The sequence below is a fragment of the Mauremys reevesii genome, linkage group 1 (genome assembly GCF_016161935.1).
Source record: "Mauremys reevesii isolate NIE-2019 linkage group 1, ASM1616193v1, whole genome shotgun sequence".
NCBI lineage: Eukaryota > Metazoa > Chordata > Testudines > Geoemydidae > Mauremys > Mauremys reevesii.
Window position 1 is genome coordinate 41,210,543 of NC_052623.1, and position 11,138 is coordinate 41,221,680.

Here is an 11,138-nt window from a genome sequence, read left to right on the forward strand (position 1 = left end):
GGGAATTAAAATTATGTTTTGCTAAAGGGGAAAATGGGAACAGGGGATAGGAACAGGGACACAGGCGAGGCTCTGTGGTGTCAGAGCTGGGAAGGGGGACACTAAGGAAGGAAATTAGAATCATGCTTGCTGGAAGTTTACCCCAATAAACATTGAATTGTTTGCGCCTTTGGACTTCGGATATTGTTGCTCTCTGTTCATGTGAGAAGGACCAGGGAAGTGAGAGGGTAAAGAAATAAGCCCCCAAACACACACACACACACACACACACACACACACACACACACCCAGCATCCCCCAACCCACAGTCCCACCACAGCCACCCAGCACCTCACACAGAACCCCCCTCCACTGGCTAGTTTCCCAATACACACAGGTTTCCCCTCCCACCCTCCCAGTGCCCTTCCCCACAGCCACAACTACACAATGCCCCACACAGACTCCCACTGTCCAGTGCCCTGACCCACACAGATCTCCCCCACTGCCCAGCACCCCCCAACAGGCCCCCACTGTTTAGCACCCCAAAACACAAACCTCCCCCACTGCCCAGCACCCTCCACATCCTCACAGCCCAGCACCCCCCACACACCTCCCAGACACTCACCATCACACCCTGCCCCCTTCCCTGGCCACACTCACCAGCCCTGCTGGGAGATCTCTGGCTCCTAGGGTCAGAGAAGTGAGGGAAGTCTCCAGACTCTCCACAAGCTGCACCCACCACAAGCGCAAACTCCATGGCTCCCATTGGCAGGGAAAAGCACCAATGGGAGCTGCCCGAGCCACGGAGCGGGGCTTGCAGGCGCCAGCAGCACGCAGACCCCCGCCAACCCTAAGAGCCAGAGGGACCTGTCGGGGGCAACGTGGGGAGTCCCAGTGGTCTCTCTTTCAGGCAGGCAGCACTCTCAGCTTCCATCTCTCAACTTTGACAGCACTTCTGTCTCAATAGTCTCATTTCTTTCAAGCAAGCAAACAGCAGCAAGACAAAGAACAATACAGCATCAAGAAGGAACAATCACTGATTCTGCCACATAATAATATCACCAACACTTCAACAGCAAAGCACTGCCAAGGAATTAGATTTACCCTGGTGATGATTTTAACAGGATATTGAAATGGTTTAAACTATATCCTCCTGGAAAGGGGCAAAAGTTAAATGGAGAAAAATAGCAAATGACACTTGAAATTAATATTAAGACCACACTGTTACCTATTTATAAACTGTTTGTTATCCATTATGAACTAAACAGGCAACACCTACCCCTTAAACAAAAAGTCCTTTGCCCATCTAGTCATCTAGGATTCATTAGAACAGAACTAGCTGTTAATTTTACAACTGATTTGTTTGATCTTGACTTTCCTAGAGAACACCACCACCACCAGAAGCGGGCCTATGAAGACATAATCTCTATTAAAAGCTGTCCATGGAGAGGCATACCTGTGAACTGCTGGGTCATTGGTGGCCTATCTAGTAAGGGGAGCAGACCTCACTTGGTGGTTGTGGTGGCAATTCAGATAATGACAAGCATGGAATCAGGCACCAATCCAAAGGTGAAGCTGGTGTCAGAGTCAAGGGACCAAGCTGAAGGTCGGCACCCAAAGGGTAAATTGGAGTCAGTCAGAGATATAGCCAAGAGTCCATCGGAGCCAGGAGTTAAGAACCAGAATAGAGCAGGTAGGCTGGGACTGGAGCAGGGCGTGGCACAATGGCTGGAGTAGAAAGCAGCTGTAAGTACAGATGTAATACATGTAGAGCAGCTGCTGCAAGGCTCAAGTAGCAGCCAGTTGGTTCCCCTGCCCAATCAGGCAGTACAAACATTTGGAGAGGGCTCATTGGGTCCAGCTGAGCTTGCTGGGTTGCCTAGCGATCTGTCTGAGGAGCCAGCTGTGCCCCAACAAGATCAAAGAGATTGTAATGGAAATAACCCTTGTTTATTCTTTCTCCTTTTTTTTCCACTGATTTTGTTTTTCTTTCATGATGAAACAGGCATAGTTCACAACAGTGATTATTTGGCCTGTTTCAAACCATGGTGTCCCCTAAAGCACAGCAAGGAACACCAGGTGACTAAAATAGTGGGAGTCACTTTCCTGAATGGGTGTTAAGAGAGACAATTATTAAGATTGGGCCCCTAATGAAGAGGAACTCCGTTAGTCTGGAGTTCCTTGTGAAAGTGCTGAAGAGGATTGGTCACAGTCCTTGAAAGAAACCCTGTGCCAAAGCATATTATGTAATGTCAAAAATGCTTCTCTGGATCTCAGGCTCCATTTAATAAAAGAAAAGATTTAATTCAAAATGTATTGGACACCACAGAGATTGCCCAAGATAAAGGCCTTACCCTCTGATGTTAGTTGGCCCTATAACAAAGAAAAAGGAACCCAGGTGCAGGTGCTGTGGGACTGTCCAGTATCCGGTAGCTGTGGATAGAAAATAATGCTTGGCTTTATCAGTCAAACCTCAGCTGAAAATTGCATCCAAAGATATTTACCTGCCAAGCTGGTTTAACTGCGCCACAAAAGCTTTGGTTCTTAAAGGCTCCAATGATTACCAAGTGCATACGTTTTACAAAAATGGTTGGGCAGGCTTATGCCCAAAACAGAGCAGTGACATGAGGACATGGCTGAGTAAGAGCCAAAGAAAGAATAGGATATTGCTACTGTTAGTATATAGGCTTGTTTGTCAGCCTAAGATAGAATTTTGAGTTTGACTTTTTGATACTCTTGTATCTTATCCTAGCGTTAATTGGAATTAACCCGAATAAGTATAGCATTGCCTGCACTTCAGACTTCTGGTCTTCTGTTTTTTGTCTGAATGACAAGAACCAGGGAATGCGGGGGGAAGGGAAAGTCCTCCAACAGCCACAGAGATCAATTATATGAAGTTGAAGAAATTTGGACCCTGTTTCTAGATACATTTGGATTAAAAATGTTCAGATAATTCAAATAATGCCATGCTTCCATTCAACCTTACCCCTCTGCTTTTTTACTCACCCCCAATGCCGTTCCTCTCTCTATTCATGTATACCTTCTCTTATTGTATTACTGTTACTCACACCCTAACATGTTATGTCTATGTAGCATTGCCTGGATTTGTTGTGTTTGGTGTTGCAACTTTAACAAGTTGTAAAATTGTGTAATTGCATAATTTTATTGGCGATCCTGTGAAGCATGCCATATTTGGAAACACACACAGCTGTAAATCATTTACCTTTTTGAATCTTTCATTGTCTACTTCTTTACAAAAATCAGTCTCACACACACAAGATTTGACCCCAGTCATTTCTTGGTTCTCTGAACAACAAATTTTAACAATTTTTAGAATAAAATTACTTGGTTCCCAACATCTTAAAAAACCCCTTTCTACCCACTATGGCCATGCCTCCCTTCTCCGTCCTTATCTGAGACATTATCTCCCCCCTTCCATGCTCCTCCCTGTCTCCTCTCCTCCTGGCTCTCCTTACAATCCAGCGTTCCCTTGTAGATGTGGAGATGGCACATGATCACATGTCTAATTTGGATCAATAAGACAGACACCTTCCTGTTCAAAAGCAGAGCTAAATTTTAATGATGTTTAATGGGCAGGTGCTGGAGTTGGGGGTTGGGCAGGGACGGGTGCTTGTTTAGTTGCAGCAGAAGAACTTCACATCATTGAGTGTTGTATCATCGTCCAGGCCCTGGAAAAACTCCACCTTCGTCTGGATCCCACAAATGCCTCCAGAGCTGCAGCGATTGCTCCATGGGCTAAAATCACCCCAGGAAAGTGAGGTGCCCATCAGCCCGGTCCCATCTGAGCATGTGAACTGTATGTTGTTGGCCGCCGTGTTATCGCCCCATGCCTGGGGCAGTTCTACTCTCAGTGAGAAGGAGATCAGGTTGCTGTTGGGGCACCTTTGGACCCCAGTCCAATCGCCCCACCTGCCAGAGAAGAAAATAATTACCTGAGACTTACTCAGGATCTGCTACCCACCCCTGGGCACCAGTCATCCTAGCTACTGTGCGCCAAGCCCAGTGTTCATAGGACACACAGCAGTGACCTGAAAACAGGCCTGGAAGGACCTGGGGTATTTTGTTTTCTTTTTCTTGGGTAGTGTTTTTTCTTGCTTGTATTTAACCTTAGAAATCTCAGAAGTGGCAAGCCTGGTCTTCCTTGGTTTTGCTGGAGGACTCCCTGGGGACTCATGAGATGAGCCTTGAGTGATAATTTGGGGAAATGTGTGTAGAACTTATCAGGTCTGGATGATATTACTGAGTTATGATGAAATGTTACTATGAAAAACTGCTGTATCATAACTGTCTCTCTGTATGTGCATCCACCACTGCTGACAGGACACACACCAAATATTCTCCAGACTGAAGACAATGGGGAGCTACTTAATGTTAATGACAATGCTTTGACCTTGCCAAAGTTATGCAAAAGAGTAACTGCATTCCAATGCAAAAAATACTTCCTCCTCTGTCTTAGGGGATGGGGTTTTTTGAGCTGTGGAAAGTTACCAAACACAGAACAAAAAAATCAGCAAGTGACCAGGACTCAGGAGGTATTTAAAGATGGGGAAAGAGTCAGACAGGAAGAGGAAGCAATGGGGAGGAGAGAGCAAGATCAGAGAAGATGGGGAAGGGAACTCCATGAGGGAGAAGTCCTCTGGCATGTGATACACGCTGATCCCAAGTAAAACAAGGAGGGAGGACAGGATGGGATGATAGATGAAAATATTTTGTTCGAATCAGGAAGTACAAGAGATAGGGTTGATAACTAACCATATCTGAAGGCTAATACGTAACTTGTATGTATCAGTGTGTGAAAGAGGGGTCACAGAGGGGCTGTCTGTCTGGCCTAGGGGGAAACGGAAAGTCACGCCACTTACTGAGCCGGTCCGTTGTCATGGGCATGCATGTATTAGTGTTCCTGTAGAGTCTATGGGATACTAGTACCATGCTTTGTTGACAGTAAACCTCGCCGAGTGCCTTCACCACTGAACCAAGTCTTTGGTCTTCTTGGGCAGTTTGATCGAGGTCTGCTGTACCAGCTACCTGGCCAGAGCCGGTGCAACTCACAGCCACGAACTGACAACAATGTCAATGGCAAAATCCCACTCATTCCAGTAGGGCCAGGATTTTGCCCAAAGAATATGAAAGGATGTAGCGAAAAATTCCTTTCCCCACCCCCCAATTGCTGTAGATTTCACACTGGACTCTGGGTCTGGTATCGTTTCACTGGTTCTCTCCAGTCCTTCACAGCAACTTCCAGAGCACACAAGATCTGAATTTTAACATGAAATGGCCAGCTGTCTCCATCATAAAGAAGAAGAAACAGCCAATGCCCTATTTTAATTTTCCTTTACAGATTACCTCCAAACAGAGGGAATAGTCAGAGAAGAGACCCTGTGCAAATGGCACTGTTCATGGTTATTCTCTCTGCACTTGCAGAGCAGGAGGGATGGGAGAGAAACCAAAGAGCTACTCACGGCCCCACCGTGGACGTGATGATTGAGCCGTCAGTGCAGTACAGGCGAATGCCATTCAAAGCCGTGTCATCAAATATTATCCCGGCGCCTTGTTCAGGCTCCACCTAGAAGATGAGTACAGGAGATGGTGGCACAGGTACAAATTGGGAGGAGAAGGGTTAGGAATCCCACCCTCAAGCCAATAAACCAGGGATTGGCAACCTTCAGCACACGGCCCCTCAGGGGAAGCCTCTGGTCAGGCAGGCTGGTTTGTTTACCTGCAGCATCCATAGGTTCAGCTGATCGCAGCTCCCACTGGCCACGGTTCACTGTCCCAGGCCAATGGGGGCTGCAGGAAGCAGCGTCCAGCACATCCCTTGGCCCATGCCACTTCCCGCAGCCCCCGTTGGCCTGGAATGGTGAACTGCAGGTAAAGAAACCGCCAGCGGCTTTCCCTGACGGGCCGTGTGCCAAAGGTTGCTGATCCCTGAAATAAACCCTCCCAAATACATGTTATTAAATTAACTGCATTTTTTAAAAGAAAGGAAAATGTCCAGCAATGCAGGTCTCTCTCTCTCTCTCATGCACAGGGTGTGTGTCTCTGTCTCTGGATGCCATGCTGTATCTCCTCCCTCTATTTGTGCTGCCTTGCAGAGTGTGAGGTTATATTAACAATGTGTTAACCCTTGAGGGCTCAGCTGAGTGATAGTTCATCATTTGGCTGTAAAAACAATGAGGAGTCCTTGTGGCACCTTAGAGACTAACAAATTTATTTGGCCATAAGCTTTCGTGGGCTAAAACTCACTTCATCAGATATGTTCTAGCCCATGAAAGCTTATGCCCAAATACATTTGTTAGTTTCTAAGGTGCCACAAGGACTCCTCATTGTTTTTGCTGATACAGACTAACACGGCTACCACTCTGAAACTTGTCATTTAGCAGTAAGGCATTCCCTGGGAAATATCCCACCCTCTTCCACCCTTTGATTCCACCACCTCAACCACATTTCACAATCATTGTATGTGTGTATATATATAGATATAGATAGTTATATAGATATACACACACACACACACACAAACAGTCTTTTGTCTGGCAAAAAAAATTTCTCTGGAACCTAATCCCCTTATTTATATTAATTCTTATGGGGAAATTGGATTCACTTAACATCGTTTCACTTAAAATAGCATTTTTCAGGAACATAGCTACAACGTTAAGTGAGGAGTTACTGTTCTGCCCCTTTATGTTTTCCACCTCTTTGACATCCACTCTGTCAGGCAGAGACCCTGGATCCCAGCTGGGAAGAGTGAGCAGGCTGCTTCTACCCATAACCCCCACACTGGATTTCCACTCTTGCAGCAACACACAGATTCCCAGCAGTTAGAGAGGGGAGATATCCAGGCTGGATTTAACTGCAGTGGTGATGGGACTCCCACTCATTCCCTTACTCCACAGACTAACAGTTCCTTCTCTGGCAGGGAAACCTGAGGCCTAGTCTACATTAGAATAGTTTTGCTGTTCTAGCCTTACTCGCAATATCCTCCTTGTGTAATTGTAGTAGCAAAAAAATACTTTTGCTGGTCTAGCTTATTCCAGTTTGGTGAGGAAAATATACTGGCCTGGCAGCAGCACTTTGGGCACATCTACTGGGACTTTTGCCAGCATAGAAGTATTTTCAAAAAATGAAAATAAATCACATCCTTAACAGGCATAGCTCTGCGGGCAAAACTTTCTAGTGGAGGCCTCCCTCAGAATGAGTTTAAAGGAAAACTTCCTTCACTCATTTTATTCCCTTCCTCCTACTCTCCCCACCCCCTTTCATGTTAACACCTTTCAGGTACTTACAGACAGTGGTCACATCCCCACCTCTTACTCGCGGCTCACCTGAGCCAGACAGATTTAGCTCTTTTAGTATCGCCTCCTAACTCTGCCCCTACACCCCCTGGCCCTCTCTGCTTTGACAGATGTTTCTGGTTGAGCCCAAGGCAAAGTCCCATTAACCCAATTGTGTTCTCATCTCCTTTCAGCCCCAGCTCTGGGGTCACAGACATTTCCTGCAACACATCCTTTAATAAACTCAGTGGCCCTGTATTCCAATGGCTGACCAGAGTCAAAGGAAGAGAGGATTTTGAAAAACCCAGAAACAGCCTTGAGTCAAGAGAAGTTTTTGCTGAGAGACTGGGTGATGAGTGGCCAGGGGGTTGAGGCAGTGGCAAGGAGCTGGGAAGAATTTTACCTTCAGTTCAAATCCATTTGCGAATCCATGGGGGCAAAACTCCATTACTCCCCATTCACCCCATTGGCCTCCATTGGATACAGTGATGGTTTCGGTGTACCTACGCGCCCCTGCATCTTGGAAGCAGCAGCAGAGGAGCAGGCAGAGCCCTGCATGGATGAGAGGCTGCATGGTGAAGTATCAGCTCTGGATCTACCCAGGGAGAAGCTTGTGAGTGACTAGCAGCCCCAGCACCAGGGAGCTTTATACCCAGGAAAGCTGGGCTGGGTTTCCTTGCTGGCCTGGTGCCAAATCAGTCTGGGAGCAATCACTCAATGCCGCATCCCTGCGCCTAGGCACTGACCCAACCACCCCTTGCACACAAAGGGCTCATCATTCCCCAGTGAGACAATTCTCAGACATAAATGCACAGTATGTACTAACCAATAAGGCCTGGTTAGAGTCCTTTGCTCTTTCTTTGCTTATATTTTTGCAGGTTAACCTATAAATTTATGGAAGCAAGAAGTATGCTGTGAAGTTTGCTTCATTTTGCTGCTTCTGGACTTGTTTGCTATGAGATTACTGGACCTGTTTGTGCCATAGGACCCTATCCAAAGAATAAACCAGAGGATTGTTAAAATACTCAGATTTTAATACAATGAGCACCCTTATTAGGGGCACAATTATAAAAACGTAAGGATGGCCCTGCTTGGTCAGACTAAGGTTCCACCTAGCCCAGTATTCTGTCTTCTGATAGTGGCCAATGCCAGGTGCTTCAAAGACGATAAACCGAACAGGCAATAATCAAGTGATCCAATTTTTGTTGCCCATTCCCAGCTTCTGGCAAACAGAGGTTAGGGACACCATCCCTGCCCATCCTGGCTAATAGCCATTAGGACCTATCCTCCATTAATTTATTTGGTTATTTCTTTTTTTTTTAAATTGTTACAGTCTTGGCCTTTACAACGTCCTTCAGCAAGAAGTACCACAGGTTAACTTTGAAGAAAATATTTCCTTTCATTTTAAACCAGCTGCATATTAATTTTATTTAGTATCCCTAGCTCTTGTGTTATACGAAAAAGTAAATAACACGTTCCTATTTACTTTCTCGATACTAGTCATGATTTTATGGACCTCTATTGTACTCCCTCCTTGGTCATCTCTTTTCCAAGCTGAAAAGTCCCAACCTTATTAATCTTTTCTCATGTGAAGTTGTTCCAGACCCTGATCATTTTTGGTTTTTTTCCTGTGCCTTTTCTGATTCCAATACATTTTACTGAAGATGTGGGCATACCATGGATTTATATGAAGATAGAAAGGGGATAGATAATAAAAGAGGAAATACTTTCCTAATGATTCCCAACATTCTGTTAGCTTTTTGATGGCTGCTGCACATTGGATTGATCTTTTCAGAAAACTATCCACAATGATTCCAAGATTTCTTTCTTGTATGGTGGCAACTGATTTGAACCCCATTATTTTGTATAACTGGATTATGTTTTCCAATGTGTTTTATTTTGCATGTATCAACATTGATTTTCATCTGCCATTTTCTTGCCCAGTCATCCAGTTTTGTAAAATCCCTTTGTAACTTTTTGCACCCTGTTTTAAATTTAGCTATCTTGAGTATTTTTTATCATCTGCAAATATTGCCATCTCACTATTTGCCCCTTTTTTCCAGATCATTTATAAATACGTTTAACAGTACTGGTCCCAGTACAGACCCCAGAACACCACTATTTACCTTTCTCTATTCTAAAGACTGACCATTTATTTGTTCCAAAACCTCCTTTAATGACATCTTGATCAGGGACAGTTCCTCAGATTAACTCTGATCATCCAGTGGCCTCACTGATTATTTAGCAGGCTTCCTGCTTTTAATGTACATTTTAAAAAATAGTAAATTAGTAGTTATTGAACCAGGTGCATAGAAAAATAAAACAAACCTACCAATAAAAGGACTCAATTACCCTGTTTCAACCCTTAACAGACCAAAGAAATAGAAGAAAAAAGTCCCAAACCTGAATGTAGCCTCCGGGGTTAACTCTCCAAGGGAGGGGAAAGTTCCAAAAGACTTTTCAAAAAGTCTAAATTCCAGTATTGGTGTAGATAATGGTACAGAGTCGATCAAAGTCCCAGCCAAAGTAAATCTTACTGCGAAAAGCTACTTGGAACCAATCCCTAAGTAACCTGTCGGAGAAAAACTCAGTTCTCACTTTTTGTTTGGGTGCAGCAGAGTCAGATACTTTATTATTTCTCAAGCAACTGCAACTGAGGGAGGGAGTGCCCTAGGACACAGGGTCGCCCCAGTCCCGGACAGGTCTCTCAACAGGTAAACAATGACAGCAGCATTTATACTTTTGTTACAGACAATAATAAGCAACAGCTGCATTTTGTTTATACATAGGTCATCCTGATATCTTGTTTTTCTCACTTAAGAGACTCCAGTCTACATTTCGTATTATCTACACATTATCTACACAAGGTCAAAACAACTTCTCACGCAGTTCTTTTCCACTCGCCTCACACAATCCTCGCTTCTACAAATCTCACGTTATTAGGGTTACAGTTAGCCTAACTCTTGCTAACAGAGACTGTCATGCATTAAGATCCCCTACAAATTCCTGTCAGTTCTTTCTGTACTTCCACAGACCCTTCTGCCCCTCTGAGTTGGCAGCAACAAGGGCTGGGTTCAGTATCCAGGGGTTCCGTTTCATTAACGCAATGCAAAACCGGCTCGAGCCCCCACCCAGTGACCTGGGACAATTACATACCACCACCCTCCGGGCGCCTCTAGGAGGCAATACTTCCCCTCCCGCAAGCACGGAGTCTGAGTGTAGCAAAATCCTTTTAATAAAGGAGGGAAACAATGTGGCATCATATTGGGGAAACACCACAAACAGGATTCATAACACAAACCATGAGCAAAAGACCCACCAACTAAGTTTTGGCAGTGTCCTTTTCCCCTTAAGGTCTTAAGTCCAATCACCCCAAAGTTCAACAACCCAAAGGTCTCTGTCCCTGACCAGAGTTCAAAAATTTATCTGCAGAGTTTTATCCCCCCCAGCCTGGGTGGAAATGGGGAAGGGCACACAGGGTGTTAAGGGAAACCTTACATGATTTCTGCTGACTGCCCCGCCTCTCCGTGGAGTTCTGCTGCAGCCTTCACCACGAAAGGCTCCACTCCACCAGCCGCTCCATTCCTCCAGCCGACCCACGAGCCACTCCAGCCGTCCCCGCAAACTGCTCCGCTCACTGTTCCGTGGGCTCCACTCTGCCAGCTGCTTAGCAATGTATCTTCAGGCTCCCTCACTAGTTAACACAGCACTCAGCTCAGTAAGTTTAGCTCTTTTAGGCCTGGTCTACACTAGGACTTTAATTCGAATTTAGCAGCATTAATTCGAACTAACCGCTCAACCGTCCACACCAGGAAGCCATTTAATTCGAACTAGAGGGCTCTTTAGTTCGAATCTGGTACTCCACCC

General features: G+C 45.3%; 1 protein-coding gene across 1 annotated transcript; it reads right to left on the reverse strand.

Moving 5' to 3' along the window:
- Positions 1-3,551: 3,551 nt before the first annotated feature.
- On the reverse strand, positions 3,552-7,917 carry LOC120379363 (vitelline membrane outer layer protein 1-like). Its single transcript, XM_039497162.1, has 3 exons — positions 7,675-7,917; positions 5,460-5,563; positions 3,552-3,909 (listed from the first exon to the last, which is right to left on the reverse strand). The coding sequence occupies exons 1-3, from the start codon at positions 7,843-7,845 to the stop codon at positions 3,615-3,617; spliced, it is 570 nt and encodes a 189-aa protein (XP_039353096.1). The 5' UTR covers positions 7,846-7,917; the 3' UTR covers positions 3,552-3,614.
- Between the last annotated feature and the right edge of the window lie 3,221 nt (positions 7,918-11,138).